Genomic DNA, 26,014 nt, shown 5'->3' on the forward strand with positions numbered 1-26,014 from the left:
GTTAAGGCTCATCTTTTACTTGAGGCGACGCTCTCCTTTTTCATACCCATTATGATAGCGATACAAGTGGTAGTGTTTTTTGTTTCTTTGCTTCATGTTACCTTGGCGGCTCCAGTGACGGTTTGGCAAACGACTACTGCAGTGACCAATGCCGATGGATCGCTTTACACTTACAACCCAAATGCTGATGCTGGTGCTGATGCTACGCTGGCCGTGGCCGCCACAACCGCTACTTCAGCTGCGAGCGCGGCAGCAACTGGTGGCTCAAGTTCAGGCTCGAGCATAGGTTCCACTATTTTGAGCTCAATTCTGAACTGGTTGAGCAGCAAGATTAACTCAGGCTCGAGATCTAGTTCCAGCACGGCCTCCAGCTCCAGCTCTGGATCTGGCTTCAGTTTCTCGTCTTGGCTCAGAAATTTATTCGATAGCTTTGATGGGGGTTCTGGTTCTGACTCTGGAACTTCTACTCAACAGCCTACATCAACTGCTACAAGCACTTTTGATTTCTGGGGCCCCAAGAGCTCTAGCACTTCTGCCTCCTCTACTAGCAGCTCTTCTACTAGCAGCTCCTCGGACTCTGGCAGCACTGGTGGACTTTACGATGCTATCTACAATTCCAAAGAGGACATCGATGTTGACTTCGCCAAAGATATCTTGGATGCACACAACAAGTACAGAGCTCAGCATGGTGTTGGCGACTTGGCCTGGGCTGACGGACCTTACGAGTACGCAAAGGCGAACGCTGATGCTTACGACTGCTCTGGTGTTCTTACTCACACTCACGGACAATACGGAGAAAACTTAGCAGCTGGCTTCAGCAATGGCCCTTCTGCCGTTAAGGCTTGGTATGATGAGGGAGAGACATTCAACTACAACACTTACAATGAGTACAACCATTTCACTCAGGTTGTTTGGAAGGGTTCTCGCAAGGTGGGATGTGCCTACAAGGACTGCCGGTCTAACAATTGGGGATTGTACATTGTTTGTGAATATGATCCTGTGGGCAATGTCATTGGTCAAGAACAGGCTAATGTTTTGCGCCCAATCTAGTCTTCGATGACATTCAGTTGTTTCAGGAAAAGGTAGAATATTTCATTTCGTCCACTTGAATTGGTTATAAAAAATACCTATAATTTACAGACCTTCTTTTAAATGTCATCACAAAAGCAGTGCAGTGTTTTTAATGAATGGTAGCTTTGGATAATAGCCGGGAACCCTGTTTGCACCTGGGTTATTCTCCAATGTAGCATCTTTAACAAGGATCTCACCATAGTTGAAATCCTTGTTGTGTTTTTGCAGAAGCTGACCTAACTTTTGCTGGAACTCTCTATCTTTATGCACTTTTTTTACTGCACTGTGCATATCTCGCTTTATCATAGCATAGTCATCCTCCGTTCTAGGAGAAGCATCGAACTTAAAGAACCATATTCCGCTGACTGTAAATGGAGCTTCATTGGGTACAATTGCATGTAGAGCCTCGAAAAGACTTCGTTTAATGAGTTTTCTGAACTTTGCCCTGGCAACTGCTTTGTCCTTGGGATGTGGGGTTGTTCGGAAGTAAGCGTTTCTCGCATACGGACCCTTGTAAGCTTTGAACGCTTTGTAGAGTTCAGAATCGTTCAACGGTGAGCCACCCCCATTGGAAAAAGTGTATGCTATATTGGACTTCCTCACTAGCGAAAGGTGGTGATAGTATGGGAAGAACTTAAGTTTGAAAAACGCATTCTGTTTAACCATGGGCATCTTTTTAAACATCTGCTTTCTCTCGACATGGGTATAAGCAATATGATCAACACCCTTGATATCGGTTGGCCTTCTCGGTAGTTTTTTTGTGGTGATGTGTGGCCAATTGGAATATCTCGAAGGGTAATTCTTGAGGTACCCTCGTTCAACAAACTGCCATGTTTGGGGTGGCGGTAGGGGCGAACGTTCACATGAGGATGACAATGGCGGATCTGGAGGCTTGCATAAAACTCTGGTGTTTTTAGCTTTCACAAACTTCGATAGAAGATTTGGTAGCAGGGACATGGCGTTGTAGGTCTATGCGCATCAACCGATTTCGTTCCGCACTTCTCAACACACAGCTGTCTATATCAAGTCGCCATCTACGTCAGGGGCCCACAAAACAACCAGGTCGTCAGCGGTTGCCACGTTGAGTAACTTTGGATTCCAGGCAACAATTTTAGAGATTCCATAGCCATTTAAAACGTCGAAAGGTTTGACCACAGAAGGGTTCTTCTCCGAGGCCTTGACAGTGGACAAGTCAAATAGAGAAATCTTTCCACTAGGCGACCCTGCTAGAACGAACTTTCCACAAGACGTGAAGGAAACCAGCCCCGAAGAGGCATAATTGAAGCGTAGCCATCCCACCTGTGGCTCTTTCAGCTGGCTTAGACGAGTGAGAAGTTTCCCCAGCATGGCATCAAGGATGTAGTGGTCAGCAGAGTCGGTGCCTATGAGGAGAAGTTTACCATTATTTGAGAATTCGGTCTTTGTCCATCTCTGACCTGGAGTGCAATATATGCTAGCCGTAGCAAAGGGGCCTCTCTCGTAGTGTGAGAGATCGTAGAACTGGACAGTTCCTTTCCCAGAATCATCCGCAGCGTCAGGATCCTTGGCTACCACAAACACAATTCCATGCGGGTCGTAAGCCACTAATGAGGTTTGTCCTGCCACAACATTACCCAGAGGTGTTGTGGCTCTGAGGTCCCAATGCTTTACAGTGTGATCGGCACTAGCGCTCAAAAACGTTTCACTCACAGGGTTTACCTCAAGGCACGTCACTTGGTCCTTGTGGCCACGAAAGTAACGCAAGTATGATTTTGTCGTAAGAGACAAGTACCTGACAGAGTGGTCCGCGTCAGTTTCGGAAGCCGGTGTCGAGGCATGTAGGCAGCAATTGTCGTGGTGAGTGAATCTTGCTAGATGGGCACCATACTTTTGTGACGGGATGACCTTAACCTTTGTGCCCTTGTGACAGTCGTAGAGCTGGATCAGACGATCGACTCCAGCAGATAGTAGAAATTGGCCCGAGTCGTCAAAATCAAGACTGGTAATCGAGGCGCCTTCGTGATTGCTGAAATTTTTCGCTGGTCGGAGTGTCGACAATACCTTGTCTGTGATTGCCACTGTCGACAGAGACTTTTTAGACATGGACTGATGGGGCAGTATGTGGTGATGAAGATAAGTCTGCTTATATGTAAGAGTGTTTATATGGAAAAATGCATACAACAAAACCGCGTATACAGAGTTTCAAAAAGAGAGTGGGCAATTCAGCACAACAGATGCACTTCATTTGAAGTCAATGATTGTATAAGTCTGAAGGATTGTTCATTCGTCAAATATGAAGTGGTATCATGGAGAGCTTGGATTCCTTGATATAAGATTCTGCCCAAACTGGGGAAGCGATATTTTTGCAACCAACCCCAAAGTGGGTCCGATCAGCACAGTTCAGGTGTAATTTGCACAAGAGACATTGCGAAACTCCTCAAGTCTCATTATTTTAATTTTATTGAATAGCTGTGGTTAGAGAATTGCCTCAGATCATTTTGTTTCAGAGCACGCACCCGCTTTGTCTCGACGCTGCTACTGATCCTCTAGATAGGTCTACCAAGGAGTAGTTACGCGTGTCTGGATGAACGTTGAAAACCGGTGGAAAAGTAAGATACATTGACTTTTATCTCCTTTGAACAACACTAGCTGTAGTAAGCTTACTGACCCATTACTTACAAAGACTGAGGCACTAGTTGTATCACCATATGCAATGGCAGATTCATTCAACAGGCTCCATCTTAAGAAATTATGAAATTCACATCAGATGACACCCTCAAACATCAAATTTTGATAAAGCGTCCTCTTCTCTTCTTGACCTTTTCCGATGATTCCTTATCTCTACCAGGCTGCACTCACTACTCGACTGCAAATTGGCAGCTTCCGGTTCGGCAATGGTGCGAGTTGAGAGATGCACAAAGACTTATGACCTCAGGAGCCAGCACTTAAATAGAGCAGAGGTGATAGTCGTAAGAGGAAAATCTGATCTCAAGATGAACAGAATTTCTCTCTCTTGTAGAATCTGCCAAGAGACGGAACTGATCAAGTTCTTGGGGAAACTGTCCACGTGACTGCTATCACAACTCCTATACATAAAGTACTCACGAATACGCTTGCTGAGCCTTCCTTAGTATCAACTTTTCCCCTCATACTTCTTGTCACCCTGCAACTTTACAGAAACCCATAAAATTCAAAAGTCTCGTTTGAAGTACATACGCCATGCCAGAAGTGCCTTTTAAAGTAAAGGCTCTCTTCGAGTACAAGTCGGAGCATGAGGACGACTTGAACTTTTCCCCAGGCCAGATTATTACCGTCACCGAGATCGAGGATGACGATTGGTACTCAGGAACTTATGGTTCAAATAGCGGGATGTTTCCCAAGAACTTTGTAGAAGTCGTCAGAGCAGAGCCCTCTGTTCCTGTTGTACCTAAACATCCCGAGCCGGCTAGTGCTCCTGCTCCTGCCGAACCCCACGAGCCCAAGCCAGCTCCTGCTCAAGAGCCAATTGAGCAGCCCAAAGCAGGGATAGTTGAGGAAATGCCAAAAGTACCCAAGCCAGCGATATTTCCGGGACCAAAACTGCAAAGAGACGACCCCTATGCTGTGAAGAAACAGTTTGCCGGCGCAGGCAAGTCTTCCTACGTGCCCCCTGTTAAGCCAAGAGATCAGTCCAATCTTGTCGGGCATGTTCACCACGATGTGCCTAAGGATACAGAGATTGTGAGAGAGCATGATTCACGCCCAGAAGAGGAGGAATCGAACATGCCAAAAATGAGCTTAAAAGATCGTATTGCCATGATCCAGAAGCAACAGCAGGAAGAAGCGGAAAAAGAGGCAGCTGCATTAAAGCGTAAAGAAGAACGTAAAAAGAAGATGGAGGAAGAGAAGGAGCGCTTGAAGCACCAGAAAGAGTCGCAGGCTTCTCTTTCTGCAACTAGTACAGGTGCCTCTTTAGACCCCGAGCATCACGAGAACGATCTTACTGAAAATACTTTAGACGCTCATAACACTGGCTCAGCTCTGTATAAATCATTAGGTGGAGCGGATGACGTCGACGACAGAGAGGAAGAGGAACAAGAGGAGCGACCTGACGAAGACGGTGAAGAGGACGAAGAGGAAGAGGAGGACGAGGAGGAGCTCAAGAGACGTCGTCTAGTCGAGCGTATGGCTAAAATCTCTGGTGGTCGTAATATGTTTGGCATGATGGGTATGGCTACACCATTCGGTGCCCCTGCCCCAAAAACAGGTAAAGTCAAGAAAACGAAGTCTGAAGTACAGAATGAACAGGAAGAACCAGAGAGCTTCACTCAACCTTTGCAGTCAAGGCTGACTGGCGATTCTGTACCACAAACAGCTTCCTCTGTACCGCACGCCATTCCGATCCCTGGCATGTCGCAGCCTGGTGCCCTTCCGGTGAAGGTTGGAGACGAAGAAGAAGACTCACAGACTGAAGTCCCAGTTGCAGCCACTAAGCCTTCCAGGGAAGACTCTTCTATTGCCGAATCTGATTACACAGATGAACAAAACGTGGCTCCTAGAGTTGATACCCGTGGTTTCGAGCAAATTGATGAGAACAAACCGAAATCTCCAACTTTAGAGCTGTCTGAGAGCGAACCAGAAAATATAGAGAGAGAAGACAACATGGATCTTGGTCCAAGGTCCACTTTAGATGGAGAAGTTACCGGGTATGAGGCAGATGAGGATGTTTCGGATCGCGGCGCTGTTCCTAGAAATGATCTCTTAGACAGTGACGTACCAAGCGCTCCGGCCGTACCCACTGCGGTACCTCCAGTCCCCGAGCACTTGCCTCCACGTGAGCCTAAGTCGGTTCCAGCTCCGCAAGTCCCTGCTCCACAGCCGCCTGTTCAACCACCTCCGCCACACACAAGAGCTCCTCCGCTAATTCCAGGCGCTCCCCCTGTGCCAGGGCATGATACTAGGGCACCACCTCCACCTCCACCAGATGCTCCTAGAGCTCCGCCTCCAATCCCAACCGAAGCTCCTCTTCCTCCAGTGAATCGTTCAAATGCCTCCGAGCCACAAGACCTTCCACGCCCGCCACCAACACCTAAGGATGCCCTGATAACTCCGACCTCGAAGGCTCCTCCACCAGTCCCAACTGGACCTCCTCCAAAACAAGACCAAGCCGAAGCTTTTGAGGACTCTTCTGACGAGGAAAGCGAGCTCAGAAACGTGCCATCCGGTCACCTTGGTGGAACACCGGATAGATCAAAGACATTTGCACACCCACCCCCTGTACCCCAGGTGCCCGTCTCTAGAGCGAATACCGTTGATTCTATTAGACGCACATCTACAGATTTGCAGCACAAGAGAAGATCATCAGATTTGACCCGCACCAAGTCCTTGGGTAAGGCCGAGCAATTGCAGGCTGACTCATTTTTACCAGTTCTTCAAGACGAGCTTCGAGATGTAAGCGAAAGCTCGGGTTGGTGGATCAAGGACGCAGTTCCCGACTGTTTAGATGCTCATGTTGGCATAGACTTCATTTTCGAAGTCGACCGTCACAAATTAACTAAGAGAGGAAACAGAGAAGTGATTGTCAAAGATTACTATATCTTGTTCCATGACTTATCGCAGATTGTTCTCGAGCTTCAGTACGACAGTGATGATCCAAGAACTACGCTTAGCGTCAGCAATGCCTATGTGAAACCACCGGTGGTTAGCAGAAGGGATTTACTTGACCGATACCATGCTCAGTATGGTGCTGCTGTGGTCGATGTGGCGCAAAGTCTTGTGCATGCGCGAGTGACTAATGGTTTTGTAAATGCGGTTTTCAACCAAGTCAACAAGTCCAATGGGGGCGGGTTGCTCCCACCTATTGGCAGCAAATCTTATGGTGTTACTGTGTACAAGAATCAAAACGGTTCTACTTCAAAGAACGACGAGGTGAAGCCTGGTGATATTTTGTGCATGAAGAACGCCAAATTTACTGTCCATGGCCTTGGTGGACTTAGCAGCAAGTCAGTTGTTTACGGCGACGGCAATCAAATCTACAGTGGAGTGGTTATTGAGGTGGACCACAAAAAAGAAAAGCTCAAGGTACTTGAATCTGACGATTCTGGTAACGTGAAAAAGGACTCCATAAAGCTCAATGACCTAAAGTCTGGTAGATTGCGGGTATTCCGTATAGTCGACAGGCAATTCATTGGTTGGTGATGATGTTGATTCGCACAGAGCGCCAACAGTTCGCTGCATAATGACGACGCACCTAAGCCGCAGGCACCAGCGTGACTGCAGAATGGCGCGAGTGAAAAAGGTGGTTTATCTAAGAGCCAAGGACATGGGGCCACTGAAGGAGGCTGTGGGTGAGTTCACGACGGGAAAAGTGCAATATTATGAGAATGATTTGTCGTACTAAAGATAAGCTTTTGCTGACTCAACAACTCAATCTTCAGGTGATGTGGAGCGCGTGTGATATGGGGAAATCTGTGGAGATTGCCTTTCACATTGCGAGCAGACCACGAGAATGCAGTGAGTGATTGGCTAAAGAGCTATAAAAGATGTGGGGAGTAAGCCGGCATCCGTATTTTAATGAAGAAACTCTTGACTTTCAGTGTGTAGCCATTCGTCGGAGGGTACCGGTCTTCCATAGTATAGACCCGTGCACCAAGTCATAAAGAGACACAGCCGTCAACACGTAGCAATCTTGCATCCAATCGAGCAAAACTTTGAAAAGGTCACCTTTGATCCATTTTTCTCTTTGTTAAGCTACTTTCACTAGTATGGCAATTCAAGACATAGAGCCAGACATTGCCATTGGCGTGAAACACGCAAACGTGCCAGGCAAGGATGAAAAATCCAGAGAAGCGGCCAAAAAAGACGCTGCTAACTTGCAATTGCTTTTGGAAACGTTGGAGAAATTTGGGTTCCGTGCTCAGGTGCGTGCCGGGGCTGACAGGGCTAATCAGCTTCTCGTTTTCGTGAAAATTAGATCCAGTGTGTACCAAGAACTTGTCAAGAAGGATCTCTTGCGAAACTTCGAGTTTGGGCTTACTGAAGACGATAGCGGCACTTACAACAAACAGAGACTCATTTACGAGTACTTGTGCTCTCCGAAGAATCTTGGTGGCGTGGGCATCACACCAGGTGCCTCTGAGTGGAAATTTGTTGAGTCCATAACCTCCTTGGATGCGTACTTGACCGATAGCAATGTTCCAGAAGCAGCAAAGAAGGAACTTTGGCAGCCATCCTTTTCCACTGCAAAATTTAAGAACCTCTACGGCCCTGGCGTGGCTTTGTATTTCGATTTCGTTCGTTTTTACACCGTTGCCTTAGCTGGGTTGGCTGTGTTTGGTATAATTGGTTTCTTGAAGAAGAAAAACTACTCAATTGCCTTCTCATTCATCAACATGATCTGGGGTGCAGGTGTGCTTGTTTTGTGGAGGAGAAGAACAAAATTTTTGGCAAACACTTGGGGCGTTCAGAACTCGTTGGAATTGGAGAGATTTCGCTCAGAACTCGCAAGCGAGTCTAGTCAGGCGAATGAAAGTAAGCAGAGAGTGGACGCGAGCAAAAGAAGGTTCATTAAACAGCTTTTGTTTGTACCCGTCGCACTTGCCTTTGGCGGTGTTTTGCTTACGGTGCAAGGCTTGTGTTTTGTTTTGGAGATCTTCATCCTGGAAATCTACGATGGTCCAGGTAAGTCCGTGTTGACTTTAACACCGACAATTCTTTTGAGTACATTTGTACCAGTATTCACCATAGTCTACAATGCAATCACTGCAAGATTTATTGACTGGGAGCGCCACGACAGCAACCTTACCCGCAGTCAGTCTTTTGCAATCAAGTCGTTCTTGTTGAACATCATGACTGGTTATGTTCCACTTCTTATCAGTGCATTCATTTATTTGCCTTTTGCCCACCTTCTTCAGCCAAATTTGGTGTACATTAAGAGAGCAATTGCTGGTCGAGTGAGGTCCGACAGATACGCTTACCAGTACCTCACCAATATCAAATCTGAGGACAGCTTCGAGATCAATCAACAAAGATTGGACTCTCAATATTTCTACTTCATCGTTACCAACCAGGTCATCGGTAGTGTTTTGAAGTTCGGCTTGCCTTTGATCCTCACCCCCATACTAAATTTCGTCCAGAAACTACTTAGCGGAAGCAAGGCAAAGGTCGATGTTGAGGAAGACTCTCAGGAGAAGTCCTGGTTAGATGAAGTACGCCGCGCTTCTTCTCTTCCAGAATACTCAATTGACGACAGTTTTAGGGATATTGCCTTGCAGTTTGGGTACGTGACCATTTTCGGTTCTATCTGGACGTTGGCTCCACTCATTTGTATCATTTTCAATATTCTCACATTCAAGTTAGAAGAATGGAGGTTGTCAAGTGACCTCTTCTTCAAGCCTGTTGTGGCGAGGAAGATTGACACCATCTACCCATGGGACATTGCCTTTTTCTTTTTGGCATGGCTCGGATCCATAGTGTCGCCTCTTGTCGCTTCATTCTACCGTCATGGTGCCAAGCCACCAAAAAAGTTTGGCCTGTTTGGTTTTGACAAAGCAAGTGTCAATGTTGGTTCCACCGTTGGTCTTGTGACAGTTTTGTTGCTTTCAGAGCACTTATTCTTCTTATTGTGTTTCCTTGGTAATAAGGTCAGCGACCTCTTCAAGTCTGACAAGGAGATTGAAAATGATGACTTCCAAAACACTATCAACTTGAAGAAACAGCAGTACTCTTCAAGAGAAATTCCCAACATCGTAGCTCCTGATGATAGTGCATGGAAATCTTTCACTGCAAGTTCGGCTCTTTTGCAAGCAAAAAACTTGAATGTTTATGAGACTGTTGAATCAGAAGCCAAGAATAGAACTTTTGAGGAACCTGCCGGCGTCCTGAGCGGTGTTAGTAGAGCACCAGAATCAGAGGGTTCGTCCAAGATGACTAATAAGAAGGATCTCCTAGAGAAAAAGAGAAGAGAACTTAAGGAACTTGAGGATAGGAAGCGCAAGGAATTGGAGAGTCGTGCTGAGAAGGGTGATAGAATAGTGGAGACTGTCAATCAAGAAGGAGAACGAGCATCTGCAATCATGGATGATAACAGTCATGTGCCAACAACGGGTCATGATTACGAAAAGGACATTGACAAGAATGTTCTTGCCGGTGCACTGGGTGCCGCCGCTACTGGTGCTGCTGGCGCTGGTGCTGCTGATGCCCTGAAAGACTTTAACACCGATAATATAGCAAGTTCTCCCAGTGATCCATCGGCCGCTAAGAACAGAGAGTATATTCCTCTTGAAGATGCCAAGAAACAGCTTAAGGATCCTAATCTCAGCGATCATACTGCTGCTCCTGTTGACAATTCTGCGGGAGCAAACGTTGCTCCTGCGTCTGGAGATGTCAAAGATACTGAAAATGGTGTCCCTGAAAGCACTGGAACGAATAGTGCAGATAGCAACATTGCTGATGCTGATACATCCGTCCAAGAATCAGGATATGAACATGAGAAAGGCGTCAATGAGCCAAGCGACAAGTCTACCACAGAGTCTACTGTTGATGAACATGGAAAAAAGTCCAAAAGAAAGAGGAGTTTGAAGCAATTATTAAAGAGAACTTGATAACCTAGGAAGCTGATTCGTTTATTGATGCGTTTATTTTGTACTTGATGTGATGCAAACTTTTGTTGGCGGTGCTTATGCTTTCAGTGACCATTCCTTGGGGGCCTGGCACCAAAAATTGAAGTACCGACACGAACACTTGTAGAGCCCTGCTCGATAGCAGCTTCAAAGTCATTGCTCATACCCATGCTTAACTCCAAGTCTAAGGAAAACTTTTCATCCAATTGCTTTTTCAATGCAGCTAGACGAGAAAAATCCTGATTGACTCCACTGTCAGATGTAGACTCTGCGAAAGAGCCAATGGTCATTAAGCCCTTGAAGATGAGCGTTTTACTTTGCTGTAGGTATTCAACTGTTTCGTAGATCTCATCGACGTTTTGTAAGGTATAACCAGCTTTCTGCTCCTCGTTGGAAGTATTTATTTGTAAGTAAACATTTATGGGTGGCAACTTTGCACTTTCACGAGCAGACTCAAGTTTCCTCACTTTCTTGAGAGAATCTAGAGTCTCGACTGCAAACAAATTCTCGATGCCCTTCCCTAAATCTTTGCATTTACCTGTTTGAAGCCCACCAATGAAATGCCACTTGATATCCTTCGGAAGCTCTTTAGCTTTTGAAATCATCTCCTGAACATAATTTTCTCCAAAATGACGAACTCCATGATCGTAAAGAGCGAGGATATCAGAAGCTGGTTTGAGCTTTGAGACCGCTACCAATCTCACTCGATGCTCTTGCGACTTATTCTGTACTTTGGAAAGGACATTATCATAGTTAGTTGCAAGCTCAGCAGCTCTTTCGGCCAGGGCCCTCTCGACGCTCATAGTAAGAAGTCTCCTGTTTTGCAAAGCTGTTTTGAAACAAGAGGAGATCATGCTGCAAATTCCGTGATATTTACAGCTACATAAAGCAAACACCCGTACATTCGCCCTGTCCAGTCGTTGCTGGGTACTTCTTTAAGTCGGAAGTCTCTGAAGTCATTGACAGATGCTGCCGGTTAGTTTCGACTGAAGATTTAAAAGTAATAATGGCGACTTACAACTGAGGACATCAACTGTACATCACCAGCATTTTTTTTCGTCTTTCTCCATTCTGCAACCTTTTCATTGATTTCATGATAATTTACAATAGAGAGATGCACAAATGCACAAATCCGTTTTGAATTGTCAAAATTGAAGAAGTTTCAATATGTATGTAGCTTTTGAAGCATATTTTAGTGAGAGATGTCCGCGGCTAGTTTTGTGAAATCCGATAGGAGCTTGCGGGAGAATAGAAGTGAGATGTGTGAGTATGGAACGAGACGAGAAATCAGAGCAAATGATGTCGAGTTCAAGGCTAAGAGGCTCAATTATCAAAACATTTGACTTTAAACATCTTCATCAACGAAAATGACCTCTTTTGACGGCCTCTTAATGGCTGCAAATTCGCAGACATACGCCACACATATGAAATACAGATGAGAACATCAAGTAATGGAAGCATTTATTGGCTCAAGTGTCCAATAATGCGGGTCCTAGCTGTTAATCAGCTACCTATGACTTGATCATCTCTCCAATCTACTTGGCATCGAAATGGTTTACATTCAAGGCATGGAAGCGAAAGCCAATCAGCTACCCTCCAAACACCACACACCTAGTAAATATGGTGTAACTAGCCTTTGACTTATTTAGTCAAACGGATTTTAATCACTAGTTTTGAACAGATATGGAGTTCAAGCTGATATTTTGCCCGGAAAAAGTACAGCTGCAATAATCACAGCGAAGAGACTACTCTTGCTGGGAAAAGTAAGGAACATGTATTTGTCTCGACTTATCATCAATTAAATTTCGGCATCGAGTACCTTCCTTGTAAAACCCCGGGAGCCCTAGTGGGTGCTAAAATCTGTGGAGGTACGGATCTGTGGGTGATGCAAAAAAATTGATGGACTCGATGCCAGGTGCAGTTGATCTTGGGTGGTAAACAGCACACACAGATCAAAGAAAACATTTTTAAAAGATGTCTGATTCGGTTTACACAGGAGAAGACTTTGATGCCAGAGTAAGAAAGCAGGTGGAGTTTTACTTCTCAGATTCGAACCTTCAAACGGATCGTTTCCTCTGGAGAATCTATGAAGCGAACGATGGATGGGTTGAGTTGAAGACGATCTTGACATTTGGAAGAATGAGACAGTATAGACCTGAAGAAAGGGTGATCGCTGCTTTAAAACAATCGGACAAGCTCGTTTTGTCTGCCAATGAGGACATGATCAGAAGAAAAGCTCCTTTGAAGGACCGTAACGAATTGAAAAACAACAGAAGAAGAAACTCGGTGCACATTGAAGGATTTCCCACCAGTGTGACACAGGAGGTATTGGAAGAGTGGTTCAATGACAAAATAGTGCCCAAGTTGCCTAAGGAACAGGCGATCTGCTCTGTACGTAGAATCCGAAACAGAGCCAAAGAGTTCTTTGGTGTGGTTGACGTGGAGTTCAAGAATCAAGAAGATCTGGAGTTCTTCTTGCTGTTGGACGTCAGCTACCCTCAAGGTGTGGTTGAGGGTGTCGAAGAGAAGGATCTCTTGAAGAAGATGTCTCTTTTGAGATACAGAGAGTTGAAGGAATCGGGCAAGAGATTTGGTGTCAATGAGGTGACAAAGAGAAGAAGCTCCTTCAAGGACAGTAACAATAAGAGAGCCCGCAAGGATGAGAAGAAGGAAGGTGAAGGTTCGACTGAGTCCGAGGAAAAGGACAATACAGAAAAGACAAGCGAGATAGCGACGGAAGGCACAAAAGAGGGTGGAGAGGAAGCCAAAGGAGAGGGTAATGAACAGCCTAAAGAAGGCGCTAAGGAAGAGGCCAAGGAGGAGAGTACAAAGGAGGATTAAATGCTGTAAGCAGCAAATAACTTTGTACCTAGTAATGCCAACAACTGTTAATAGATGAATTACAGATAAAAGGACAGGAACTGTTTGTATAGTATGTGAGAGTTCGAAGATATCTAAGTATTTTTCCCTCATGAGCGCGAGCATATACGCGTCCGCGACCAAATACACCCACAAGTAAATACTCGCGTACGGCCTCATCGACTCGACACAAATGGAGGTAGACGAGGCTACGAGAAAGTGGATTCTTTCTCAATTCGGTCCTGTTGACGACGAGACCATAAAGAGGCTTCTCTCAGTGAAGGATATCTTTAATTACTCCAATGAGGACCTATACATTCAATGGGAGGCATTTGTTGTAACTCAAGAGAATGGTGAGTTGGACGTCACGGCTGAAAATATCGATAGGTTTCAAGAATGGGCACAAAGAACAATCAACTCAGAATCTACAAGGAAAGTGGCATCAGCTAAGAAGACCGTCGAGGGAAGAAGGAAACCAATGATGCGTTCAACAATGGAGCTATCATCGAGTCCCGGAGCTGGTATTCCCTCGACACCGCAACTAAAGAAACGGAAAGTTGACTTGGCAAGTGATCCTCCATTAACGTCAAGCCCCTCTCATTTCGCAACGGCTGATAATACCATGTTGTCTCTGAGTACCATGAAGCCAGAGGCAGATTCACTGTACGAGTCAAACACAGTATTAGAGTGTCTCAATCCGACCATTGATGTCACTGAGCTGAATGACAGCGCAGCTCGTCTCTCTGCCAACTTCGACCCAGAGAAATTCAAATTCAGAACAATGGCCATGAAGCTCTTGGAGAGTGCTGATGTTTTGGATGATCAAATTGACGTCTTTAGTCAGAAATTCTCCGCGGAGCTTAAAGATAAAGGAATCGAGCTTGGTAATCCGTGCATGAATCTGCAGTCAGATATCGCCTGTTGTGGACGAATAGTGCCCGACTCTCCACACTATGATGCCATGCTCACCCAGAGTTTGAACGATAAATCATTGTATTTGGAGACGTCTCGTCTTGGAGGAATTGGGCAGCGGATTCCTTTAGACTTATCGAACTTGACGGAGTTTTCCTTCTTCCCAGGTCAGATTGTTGGTTTAAAAGGAAGAAACCCAACCGGTCGTACTTTTGTCGTACACGAGGTGCTCTCATTGCCTGAATTGGGGTCACCAGTATCCAATGTGGCAGAGTTACAAGACTTTCAGCGAAACAGCAAAGGTGAAAGTCTCAAAATTGTGATTGCGTCAGGACCATTCTCCAATCATCACACACTCAACTTCACCAAGTTAGAAAACTTTGTTCAACATATCAACAATGTCGTCAAACCTCACGTTCTCATCTTGTTTGGTCCACTTCTTGACATCACCAATGACGCTGTTGCTGCAGGGGAACTTGAAATTCCGGAGACACCCGCTAACCAGCAGCCCAGAAATCTTGACGAGTTTCTCAAAACCAAGGTCTCGCCCATTCTCAAAAAAATTGACACAAGAGTTCAAGTGATCCTCATCCCTTCATTACGGGACTCTGCAAGCAAGCATGCATCATATCCACAATCAGCATTTGACAGAAGGAAGCTTGGCCTTCCGAAAAACTTCAAGTGTTTTCCAAACCCTTCAACCTTCTCAATTAACGAGATAGTCCTCGGTGCTTCTAACGCTGATATTTTCAAGGATCTCAAAGACGTGTACAAGAGCACTGTTTCCCCCGACAAAAGCAAGCTCTTCTCTAATAGATTCGAAAGAATAGCTAACCATATTTTCGAGCAAAGACGGTACTATCCGTTTCTACCTGGTTTTGTGAAAAGGCAAACGCTACCAAAAGAGAAATCTGAAAGGTTGATCGGCTTGACTGACGGAAGCGTTGCAGAAGATCTCTTAGAAACGCAGATCGGCGGAGCTAGTCTAGAAATGCCTTATATGGGTCTTACAGAGTTGATCGACTCTCTACCAGACATAATGGTTATACCCTCAGAGCTCAAATTCTTTGCCAAGGTTATTAAGGGCGTGATCGTCATTAACCCGGGACAATTTGTGCGTGCTCACAAGGACCCAAGTAAGGAAGATGGCAGTTACGTTGTGATGGGAATTGCACCCCCCGACATAGATGGGAAAGGGAATGTTGAGCAAGTGGAAGGCTCAAAGGACTTGTTCTATAACAACGTGTACCTGAGAGCGAAGGTGGAGATCATGAGGAGTTGAAGAAAGGCTTATGTATTGCGAATCAATAGTAGATTATAATATCGGGCAAAAGGTGATCAAGATACCGCTATATATTGAAATAGTTCAACGGTAAGAATTCCTTGAAAATGCCGACCTCACCCATCCTTAGCACACTAAACGCGAAACGCAGACGCAGATCCAACAGAACTCCTGGACCTTCTTCATGTCCACATATGATGGCATTTATCTGACAAGAATATCCTACTTATAGAATCAAACTTGAGTATCTGCTGTAAATGCTTCTGGGCAGAGTCATTGTGGCGGGAATTCGACTACTTCGGTACCCGATCCAACGATGCTCAAGTAAGTTCGTGCTTAGTATAGCTCCCTACTCCGTCGGCTCAGAGATAAAGCTTCGTGATTACCAGGAAACCGCTGTTCATAAAACACTATCTGCCTTAGAGAGAGGTCTCAAGAGACCTGCGATTGTGCTAGCCACTGGTGGTGGTAAGACGGTTGTGATGTCTCACTTGATTCCGCAGTTAAAAAGCATCAATACTGGAGATAAGGTTCTTGTTTTGGCGCACAAACAAGAGCTTGTCAGACAAGCAGCCTCTACAATATCAAAGATTATACCAGGTGCAAGACTAGGGATAGATATGCTGACATCAAAGCCAGATATACACGATAAAGATATCGTAGTCGCGTCTGTTCCCACACTTGTTTACAAGACTCGTCTTGATAGATACAATCCTGCGGACTTTAAAGCTATCATTCTTGATGAATGTCACCATGCAACTGCACACTCTTGGATGAAGATCCTCAAACACTTTCAGGCACTAGATGAAGGTCTGAAAATATATGTGATCGGATTCACTGCCACTCTAGAACGAGCTGATGGTATAAGTCTAGGACAAGTATTTCAGGAAATAGTTTTTGAGAGAAACTTGATAACGATGATACGAGCGAGAGAGCTTTGCGATGTGAGGCTTTCCAAAATCAATGTCGACATTGACTGGAGCAAACTTCGAACACATCAGGGAGACTTTGTTCAAAAAGAACTCGCCGAAGTTGTCAATAAAGATGATATCAATGTCACAGTGACAAGGGGTCTTATGCAACTAAAGAAAAAGCATAACTTGAAGTCGACCTTGGTCTTTTGTGTGGACATTGCTCATTGTAAAACTCTTTGTGGAGTTTTACAACGAAATGGTGTCAAAGCACAATATGTCACTGGCAATACTGTGGCCCACGAAAGGAGAGCAATCTTGGAGGATTTCCGTAGAGGGGAAATTGAGGTTCTATGCAACGTTCTCGTATTTACTGAAGGGACTGATATTCCGAATATAGACTCTTTGGTTCTTGCTCGTCCTACACAATCCAAGTCACTCTTGATTCAAATGATAGGCCGTGGTCTTAGGCTACATCAGGATAAAAGTGTTTGTAATGTGATAGATATGGTAGACGCGACTCGACATGGATTCAACACCACAGCAACTCTTCTTGGAATAGAAAAAGAACTTCAAGCTAAGGGTATGGCCGAGGATGAGATCACGAGTAGAATGGAAGAACTTCTCGACAACGCTGTGTTGGTTAACGCAGCGGAGAATGAACAGAAGAGGTTAGATGAAGAACGACAAGTGTTTGAGGTTCTGCAACGTCTCAAACACCTTGGACTCAAGTTTGAAACCATTGAAGGCTTCGCCGAGCTTGAGAAGTCTAAAACCGATAAGCTCATGAATTCTCAAGATATCAACCAAGCTCTACGGAACAGTAAGGTCACTTGGGCAAGACTAGGGTACAGCCGGTGGGGAGTGTCCGTTGGTCGAGAGAACTTTGTTATAAATCGTGAGGAAGATCAGTTTGTCTTATCAGAATTGACATTTGTACCACTTGAGGTGATATTTGCAAGCAAGTTTAAGTCTGACCGTTTCCGATTGAGACCAATACGAAAGTCCAATAATATTAAGGAGTTGATATTGGCTGCTGAGAACATCTTGTATGGTAAGGTTTTGAGGTCAGGATTCAAAAGCAGACCCGTCACTACTAAACAAGTCAACTTTATTGTTAGCAAGCTTAAAGCGAAAGCTAAGACCATATACGACAAGACTCCAGAAGATATCGCCTCGGAAGTATGCCGATGGCGATTGGGGCGTGCCAGCAACCTTATTCTTGCAGCCAAAATATCTGTGAATAGTCTATGGGTGAAGTGGGAACTTGCACACATGTTTGGTTACAGTAAGGACACGGAAGGCCGTATTAAAAAAATGGCGAAACAGATTGATAAAGATTCCAAATTATCAGAGAATTTCATACCAAGAGGGCCTGGGAGCAGAGTCAGAGAGGCGATTCTCGAAGCAGAAAGGGCACTCGGGAGAATTGCAGAGACGAACGCTTGTTCCATTAAAGATGGCGATCCCGAGGAACTGAAAAGTGACTCTTCAGGGTAGCATTTACGAGTTATATTGACCAAAGAAAGACTACTTTATTCGTAGAAATTGACGCATAGTAGGCTCACACTGGTTTCATTGTAATTAGTAGCTTTGGTCAGTGCGCGTAGAACACCTTTAGTGCGCTCGCTGTTGCGAGTCCGTGTTCAAATCAGAATCATCAACAACTCTTATCAAGGGAGCGTCAAAAGCCATGAGGATATTACAGGTTTGCCACATCATCATAGCGGCATTACTTTCTACAGCATGGGCGTCTGATAGCTCAGATGGCTCTCAAATTGTCACTGTCGATGATGCTGCAAAAATAATACATACCACAACCTCAACACATACCAATAATTGGGCCGTGCTTGTCTCCACATCAAGGTTTTGGTTCAACTATAGGCATATGGCTAATACCTTGAGCTTATATAGAACAGTTAAGAGAATGGGGATACCCGACTCCCAAATTATTTTGATGTTAGCTGACGACATTGCATGCAATCCAAGAAACGCTTTCCCTGGCACTGTATTCAACAACATGGACCAGGCTATCGACCTATATGGAGACGACGTTGAAGTCGATTATAGAGGCTACGAGGTGACTGTGGAAAACTTTATACGGTTGCTTACCGATAGGTGGGACGAGAACCACCCTAGAAGCAAAAGGCTTCTCACAGACGAGAATTCGAACATTTTTATTTACCTAACCGGACACGGCGGAAATGAGTTTCTTAAGTTCCAAGACGCAGAGGAGATTGGGTCCTGGGATCTTGCGCACGCCTTTCAGCAGATGTACTCGAAGAAACGTTACAACGAGATCTTCTTCATGATCGACACTTGCCAGGCAAACACAATGTATGAGAAGATCTACTCACCCAATGTGTTGGCAGTTGGATCGTCACGAATCGACGAGTCTTCGTACTCTCACCACTCTGACTTGGACGTGGGTGTCGCCGTCATCGATAGATTCACATACTACACTCTTGACTTTTTAGAGAAGATTGAGAAGAACTCCAATGTCACGATGGACAAACTCTTTGCTGAGTACACCTTTGAAAATGTTCACTCAAATCCAGGCATACGAACAGATCTCTTCCCCAGAGCGTTGAACGAGGTGCTTCTCACTGACTTCTTCGGCAATGTGCAAGACGTCATTTTGGATGACGTAGAGCAGGGTATTCTTGATTATAACCGCAGTATTCCCATCACTTCGAGTTCAAAGGATGACTCAAGCGACTCTCAGGTTATAGAGGCAAGCTTTAGTGATGAGGACTATCATACTAAACAGTTACACCACGTCTCACAGAGGGAGGCCAAAGTCATCACCGCTGTGTCTATAGTAGCCCTTTGTCTACTATGGACGTTTGCCAAACCCTAATTTATAGCATGAATATATCATTTACAGTGAACATATAGAGTTCGTGCGGAATTGAGGGTGTACCCCGAGACTCTATTTAGATCCATCTTTTGTTGATGTCGCGCTTTCTATACGCACCTCTTTGTTTTTATTACATTTATACTAGAGCTTTTCAAGAGATCATCATCTCCTATAAAAATGGGCTACCTTGGCTCCACCTTTTTTAGCCTAGCTGTCTCCAATGAGCCTAATAACATAAAGCTTGATGCAGTATTGGAATTGAAGACTCATGTTAAGAAGGAGAACGTTGATCTCAGCCAAGTCCAAGCATACTTCGAGGCCATATCAATCTTGATGGACCTGAGGGATCAAACACTCCAAAGCACCACATTCAGCTTGTTATGTCATTTGGTAAAACGTGTCAGCATTCAAGACTCGAAGAGTACTGTACTCCAAGACCACGGCTTTTTGATTCTACCCATAATCATATCAAGAATCGCAGACGCAAGGGCATCTGTCAAGATTTCCGCTAGAAGAGCCTTGGAAGCTTACTGGCTAACTGCCCCGCTGAAAGTTGAGCAGGCGCTCATAGAACTGGGAATGAAAAGCAATTCGGCTCTTTTGACAAATGAATGCGTGGTATGGCTAAATACGGTACTCACAGAGGTCAACCGTCATTTCAGCCTAAACCCTTTTATGAGCACTCTTGCCGAAATCCTTGTCCAGCACGAGCAAAATGCATTACTTGTTGAGAACATCAAGATACTATTTGCCAACTACTATGACTTAAAGCAAAACAGACTCCATAAATTTGAGCTACAAAAAATTCTAGAGTTTCATGGAGTGCCAGCAGCAATACGAACGTCCATAATGGGTACCAATCAGGTACTCAAATCTCGTGAAAAGCTGGCAATGTCTCATGAGGTATCAGGTAATAATGTCCTGGCATCCAGACTCGAAAAGCCCAAGAATACTGACACGGCCACCATACCACTGGAATCCATCAAGCTTGGCAAGGACGAGACGACACCGCTGAATTCACCAGTTGACGACATAATTGCTGGCTTACAAAATTACAATCTTGAGAAGAAAATTCAACCATCAACATGCCAAGATAAAGATGCGCTCTACACTCAATTAGCCGGCATGATTCCGACTTTTGAGGGTAAAGAAACTGAAAGCAATTGGATAAAAAGAGAAGCACATATCACATCTCTTCGATCAATTGTTAGAGGAAACGCACATATTGATTTCCCGGATGACCTTGCTCATGGATTAAAAGACATTGCCGAAGGTATCTGCAAAGGTCTTTTATCCTTGCGAACTACTTTGAGCGTAAGCGCATGCCAGTTGGTAAAAGAAACTGCCATCCTTCTAAAGGATCATTTTGACCCTCTCGTCGATCTGTTTGCTCCTACTTTGATAAAGCTCAATTCTGCAACAAAACACATGACTTCTTCAAATGCACACATCGCAATGTGTGCGATAATGATTAATTGTACCTACAGCTCAAAGTTGCTCCACAAGATTCAAACGGCATCATCAGAAAAAGGGAGCAACTCGAGATCTCATAGCAGCATTTGGATTAAAATTTTCATAAGCCGCTCTAGCAACAGCGGCAAGTTGCCACATACTGAAGTCATCGAACGTGTGCTTGGTCGCTTGCTTTCAGACTCAATCTCCACTGTTAGGCAGAATGCTAAGGAGGCGTTTTGGTGCTTACAAGCAACTTGCCCGGAATCAGCGGAGAGGCTACTCACGCGCTTGGATGCCAATGTAGTCAAAAGCTTGGAGCGGTCGAATCCTGCGAAAATCAGTAAATTGAGACCTGACATTGCTCAAACGAAGCCAGTTCGTTCTTCCATCAAGGATTCTATCATTGCAAAGAACAGAGAATTTAATTCGAGAAGAGCCGGATCAAGACTGAATTCTCGCAATGCTATTCAACGAAGCAACGAGATTGAGCAAAAAAGAGGGCAATATCGTGTTCAATCAGATCCTCCATCAAGTGATAGAAGGTACGGCAAGGCACTTCCGAAGTCACTTGAAACTAAACAGTTCTCAGGGTTAACGAAGCATCGTAGTTTGATGGACTTGTCGGTGAGGCCTAATGCTGATTTGCCGAAGTTGAGACCTGTGTCATCGACTACATTTTCCACTGTTCATTCTGCAAACAGGCCCTCGACAAGCATCACACCAAATATCAAAACTGACCCAATATTCCAGTTTTTGGCATCTTCTAATGAGGCTACAATCAGTGAAGGTGTGAATTTATTGCGATATGCTATACTTGTTGAAGAGAGGTTTCCTGATGATATCAAGTTTTACTTGAGAAAAGTTTCTTTTACACATCCTGAATGCCTTCGGCCATTATTAGATCAGCCAGATGTACTTGCCAAAGCGAGATTCATCATGGCCCCGGAGGACATATTAAGAGTCTGCTTCATTATCTTCCCTGATTCCGAGGAGGCATACAGAAACATATCAACTTCGGGCGCTTCCGACTTATACCAGTCGGTAGGTACAATTCTCTCTTACATTGCCAACTTTGACTCAATTGTTGGAGAGAAACTCTTGGCGATGCAAACAATCAAGTTCAAAAATCGAATCTTAGAACTGGCAGTTCAATTTCTATTACATTGCATGCTGATCGTCCAGGTTGACGAGAGCAGCTTCCCTCTACTTGTTAAACCGTTGTTTGATTTGGTTGCGATCTATCACTCTTTGCCAACATATAATGCTTTCAAAACGTTAATATTGCGTCTTTTCGAAACAAATAAGTCAGCATTCCAAGAAAATCTTCCAAATCTCTCCGAAAGTAGCAGAAGAGAGCTCGAGAACATTGTTGGTATAAATCAACAGTGTGGGTCGGACACCATGTCCAGCAACTCAGATGACACCAATGATGTTAAGAATGTACCCAAAGGTGACCTCGGCCATGTCAACAAGTTACATGCCGACAACAGCATGTCAGACTCAAATGCATCACAACATGAAAGCAATAAGGCTGACCAACTCGACAATGAAGGGGAGCTTAAGAACTCAAGTGCACAGTCTGAGAGAGATTTAGAGGATGTGAACGGAGGAAACGAATCTTTGCACGATACCAATGGTGCTAGAAGTGATTCTAGCAATAAAGAATTTAATCTTGTGAAGGAAGGTAGGCGACCTATACCAAGTGCTGACGTTGCAGAGCGAATTAGAGACCCAAGCGTTGAAGCTAACAATGCAGCCTGTTATGATTTTGATGCTAATCAAGGTGAAAATGCACTTGATGCTGTCGAACCATATACACCAAGTTTTAATCAGGAGAAAACTCCTGGATCCGAGATTGGAACTGGAGAGTGTGCAGCACAAGTATTGGCCATCAAAGATGTAAATGAACATGGAAACATTTCCTCCAGCTTTGATAACAACAGTCCAGAATTCGTTGCAGTAGCTGGAAATTCTATGGATGAATCGGGCTCGAATATTCCAAAAGACAAACCAAAGAAATTACCAGAACTTAATTCACCGCAAAAGGAAGTATCGCATGGGCGAGCAAGATCTGTCACGCCAGAAATCGGAAATGTTGATTTGAAACTGATCAAGGTGATTCATAGCGAAAGACACGCTGGCCAAATGAATGTATTTGCTACGAATTCTAATACCCCTATGAGAAACGAATTCTTCAACAAGCTAAATTCTGATCCATCTGTGGAGCTTGTCAATGATTTCGCTCAGGTAAAAATCACAAATCGATTGAACCTGATCCAATCATTTCTTGACAAAGTGGACCCCTTGAGTAAAATCTCCAGTAAAGCAAGACCGATCTCAATATTTGAAGATACGAAAGCCAGTGGCTCCCCTCAAAAAGTCAAGGATTACAGCTATACGGAATTGAACTGGTTCAATTTCCTGGTAGCTAGACTTGCACTTGATGGTGAGACAGAAAGATTTGATGATTACAACATCGTGGAATTCAACGATCTTTGCAAAAAGCTCCAAAGCTCCATTACAGGTAAAGAATTTGTCTGCTTGCTAAGGTACCTACAAAATGAGCAGAGCATGGAATTCGATCTGTACTTCGTTCAGGAGGGTCTTTACAGAATAGAAGATGCACTTCATATGCATTTGTGGCTGAATCAGGTGAAGGATAAACTCAGTGGTTTGATTATTCTTAAACAGCTTCTTATAAATCGCGACAATGTTAATTTTGGGAAAACCTGGAAAACCCTTGTTCACCTCAGTGATGAGGAAAACCATGAAGTTGACGTTGCGATTAGCGAGACTTTTGATGAGACGCTTTGTGGTATGTTCGCAAGTAGCGACATGATTCAATGCATAATCAAAACCATCACCGAGCAAAAAACAAATCTAAGCGATCATGCTTTAAATTTTGTCTTTCATTCGTTACTCAAGCTAGTTGCACAGAAGACAATGGTTCTAAGTATTACAGATGAACTTTTACGTCAGCTACACGAAATTCTTAAATGCTATCTTACTCACAGAAAAGTTGAAATCCGAAAGAATGTCGTCCAAACTTACGGAAAACTAGTACGGGCAGCGCGAGTGAGCGAACTAACCGACAATAACTATAATAATAGACAGCCCTCTACGACGAAAGAGGCATGTTTTGTTGAGGAGCTCTTGGACAGCATGACTAGGCCGCAGAGGAAGATGGTCGAATACTACAGCCATTAATTTTTATCGCTTTAAATTGGATGACGGAGCCAGCCTAGCCATAAACAACATACATGTATTCTCAGTAGTGCCGACAGTAAGTCAAAATTCTCTTACCTTGTCAGATTTTTGAAGTTGAACGTGATCGTCATTTTGTACGTTTGCGCTGGACTCAGGAGTTGGCATCAAATTGTCTGAGCTATTACGGGTAGCCAGATTACAATTTGTACGAGTCTGAGCTTTCGCCTCGTTATCGATTGAACCTTTTTGAGAGCCAACACGACGCATCTTGGTACCTTTTGACGGCTGTAGCTGTTGACGCTTGCGCATCATATTATGGCTTATCTCTCTTTGTCGTAGAGAAGGTCGAGCATCATATATCAGATAATCAGGCTCGTAAAATGCGGCACGATACGGGCTGTAATCGTCGAACACTGGCGCTACAGCAGGATAACCAGTAGGAGGACCTGCGAACCACATATCCTCCGGATAATATGATTGAAGCATTTGCAGATCGTGAACATAACCGTATCCTGGCTCGTAATATGGTGCTATCAAATTCAGTGGCTGCAGCAGAAATGTAGCCATCGGAGGAAATTGACCTCTGGTTCCCGAAGGTATATTTGTCGGGTACTGGGGTTGAATTTGAGGATGCCCAATTGTTACCTGGCCCTCGTCACCATGAACTGAACGGGGGAACATTGATTGTGATACAGAAAACGGCTGTTTAGATGGCTGGGTCTGTTCAATAAGATAATCCTCCGTAGATGCAATGTTAAATGTTTCAGGTGTTTGCGTTACAAATGAAGCATCAATGCTGTCAAAGTCGCTGTCAAGGCCATTGATATATGAGCCCGAGTGGTGGGGTCCGTTCAAAGAGATGTAGTCCCGGGGTCCTCTTGGGCCTTGCTCTATGAAGTCTAAAGGAAAGTCGTCATCGTCATCATCGTCATTAGCATCATTTGCTTCAATATGATTATCGTCTCCATAACCAGGTACTCTCTGATGACATGTGTACTCTGGCGAATCAGAAGAATCGTCCTTGACTGGCTCTTGTTGATTGTACTTCGAGAGACTTAGGTGAGCAGTGAGCTGCTCGTACAACGACTGGCTCTTGTCTTCAACATACTGAAATGATAAAGCGGGCTCTCTGGTTGCCTTAGATGAAGGTGTCTGTCCGAGCCTTTCTCTCTTCAAATCTCTATCTAGGGCATCTGCCATTAGCTTGTCATGGGGAACATTGAACCAATAAAACACTTTTTGCTTTTTCTGCGTTCTAAGACATGCATTCTTATACAAAAAATTCAAGAAGGGAGATTTTGGACCCTCAAGCACGGCATCTGTTCCAGTCTTGAGGTTACGCAAGTCTGAGAAGATACCTTCCTCGAACTTTTTGCGGTCAATGATGGTTCTTCCAAATTTTTCGAACTTGTACAATATACAACGAACAATGTCTGTGCCTGTGATAAAGTAAAGATTATTCCAGAAAACGCAAGACACGAAGCCCTCATCGTTATCCAAGTAGTAACGTCTGATCACTTGGTTCTCCTGCCAATTGGCGGGAGCAGTGACCAAAAAAAACTTCAAGTCCTCGATCAACCTCAAGGCCTCCTTGACCTCCTCCGAAACAGACGGCGCGGCTTCCTTCAGCATGGTATGTGCTTCCTCTGTTGAAGTGAACTTGTAAATTGATATGTGAAACGAACGTGGAGAATGATGTAAGTGTAGCCGGTGTTTGAAAGAGCGTTGGAGGATTGCAAAATCTGCTTGTCACAGGTGGGAAACGACAGTGTTTGAGGATTGTCAGGAAAAAAAAAATGGGTAAACTAATGCAATGGGTGAAAAGCCAGGGAATTATATAAAAGCGTCTGTAACTAAGCGTGTTTCAGATCCTACCAAC

The 26,014-nt window shown here is 44.4% G+C and overlaps 12 protein-coding genes across 12 annotated transcripts; 8 read left to right on the top strand and 4 right to left on the bottom strand. All coding sequences in view use genetic code 12, as the record gives it.

Annotated features, from left to right (window-relative positions):
• Nucleotides 1-51: 51 nt before the first annotated feature.
• PRY1 (Pry1p) lies at nucleotides 52-1,050 on the top strand (the record flags this gene model as incomplete). Its single annotated transcript, XM_029035216.1, has 1 exon — nucleotides 52-1,050. One exon carries the CDS (start codon nucleotides 52-54, stop codon nucleotides 1,048-1,050), a length of 999 nt encoding a protein of 332 aa, XP_028890458.1.
• Nucleotides 1,051-1,158: 108 nt separating this feature from the next.
• Nucleotides 1,159-2,028, bottom strand: CJI96_0001683 (uncharacterized protein; the record flags this gene model as incomplete). Its single annotated transcript, XM_029035217.2, has 1 exon — nucleotides 1,159-2,028. The coding sequence occupies one exon, from the start codon at nucleotides 2,026-2,028 to the stop codon at nucleotides 1,159-1,161; it is 870 nt and encodes a 289-aa protein (XP_028890459.2).
• A 60-nt stretch (nucleotides 2,029-2,088) lies between these two features.
• On the bottom strand, nucleotides 2,089-3,153 carry SWD2 (WD-repeat containing protein SWD2; the record flags this gene model as incomplete). The annotated part of the gene is made up of 1 exon (XM_029035218.2): nucleotides 2,089-3,153. The coding sequence occupies one exon, from the start codon at nucleotides 3,151-3,153 to the stop codon at nucleotides 2,089-2,091; it is 1,065 nt and encodes a 354-aa protein (XP_028890460.2).
• A 1,116-nt stretch (nucleotides 3,154-4,269) lies between these two features.
• On the top strand, nucleotides 4,270-7,227 carry BBC1 (Bbc1p; the record flags this gene model as incomplete). The annotated part of the gene is made up of 1 exon (XM_029035219.2): nucleotides 4,270-7,227. One exon carries the CDS (start codon nucleotides 4,270-4,272, stop codon nucleotides 7,225-7,227), a length of 2,958 nt encoding a protein of 985 aa, XP_028890461.2.
• Nucleotides 7,228-7,793: 566 nt separating this feature from the next.
• Nucleotides 7,794-10,631, top strand: IST2 (Ist2p; the record flags this gene model as incomplete). Its single annotated transcript, XM_029035220.2, has 1 exon — nucleotides 7,794-10,631. The coding sequence occupies one exon, from the start codon at nucleotides 7,794-7,796 to the stop codon at nucleotides 10,629-10,631; it is 2,838 nt and encodes a 945-aa protein (XP_028890462.2).
• An 83-nt stretch (nucleotides 10,632-10,714) lies between these two features.
• On the bottom strand, nucleotides 10,715-11,503 carry CJI96_0001687 (uncharacterized protein; the record flags this gene model as incomplete). The annotated part of the gene is made up of 1 exon (XM_029035221.2): nucleotides 10,715-11,503. One exon carries the CDS (start codon nucleotides 11,501-11,503, stop codon nucleotides 10,715-10,717), a length of 789 nt encoding a protein of 262 aa, XP_028890463.2.
• A 1,120-nt stretch (nucleotides 11,504-12,623) lies between these two features.
• Nucleotides 12,624-13,490, top strand: LHP1 (Lhp1p; the record flags this gene model as incomplete). The annotated part of the gene is made up of 1 exon (XM_029035222.2): nucleotides 12,624-13,490. The coding sequence occupies one exon, from the start codon at nucleotides 12,624-12,626 to the stop codon at nucleotides 13,488-13,490; it is 867 nt and encodes a 288-aa protein (XP_028890464.2).
• A 211-nt stretch (nucleotides 13,491-13,701) lies between these two features.
• On the top strand, nucleotides 13,702-15,702 carry CJI96_0001689 (DNA-directed DNA polymerase alpha subunit POL12; the record flags this gene model as incomplete). Its single annotated transcript, XM_029035223.2, has 1 exon — nucleotides 13,702-15,702. One exon carries the CDS (start codon nucleotides 13,702-13,704, stop codon nucleotides 15,700-15,702), a length of 2,001 nt encoding a protein of 666 aa, XP_028890465.2.
• A 257-nt stretch (nucleotides 15,703-15,959) lies between these two features.
• Nucleotides 15,960-18,113, top strand: CJI96_0001690 (double-stranded DNA-dependent ATPase; the record flags this gene model as incomplete). The annotated part of the gene is made up of 1 exon (XM_029035224.2): nucleotides 15,960-18,113. The coding sequence occupies one exon, from the start codon at nucleotides 15,960-15,962 to the stop codon at nucleotides 18,111-18,113; it is 2,154 nt and encodes a 717-aa protein (XP_028890466.2).
• A 427-nt stretch (nucleotides 18,114-18,540) lies between these two features.
• GPI8 (GPI-anchor transamidase) lies at nucleotides 18,541-19,473 on the top strand (the record flags this gene model as incomplete). Its single annotated transcript, XM_029035225.2, has 1 exon — nucleotides 18,541-19,473. One exon carries the CDS (start codon nucleotides 18,541-18,543, stop codon nucleotides 19,471-19,473), a length of 933 nt encoding a protein of 310 aa, XP_028890467.2.
• A 177-nt stretch (nucleotides 19,474-19,650) lies between these two features.
• CJI96_0001692 (uncharacterized protein) lies at nucleotides 19,651-24,135 on the top strand (the record flags this gene model as incomplete). Its single annotated transcript, XM_029035226.2, has 1 exon — nucleotides 19,651-24,135. One exon carries the CDS (start codon nucleotides 19,651-19,653, stop codon nucleotides 24,133-24,135), a length of 4,485 nt encoding a protein of 1,494 aa, XP_028890468.2.
• An 81-nt stretch (nucleotides 24,136-24,216) lies between these two features.
• Nucleotides 24,217-25,767, bottom strand: CPH1 (homeodomain family transcription factor STE12; the record flags this gene model as incomplete). Its single annotated transcript, XM_029035227.2, has 1 exon — nucleotides 24,217-25,767. One exon carries the CDS (start codon nucleotides 25,765-25,767, stop codon nucleotides 24,217-24,219), a length of 1,551 nt encoding a protein of 516 aa, XP_028890469.2.
• Between the last annotated feature and the right edge of the window lie 247 nt (nucleotides 25,768-26,014).

This window comes from Candidozyma auris, chromosome 2, assembly GCF_003013715.1.
Source record: "Candidozyma auris chromosome 2, complete sequence".
NCBI lineage: Eukaryota > Fungi > Ascomycota > Pichiomycetes > Serinales > Metschnikowiaceae > Candidozyma > Candidozyma auris.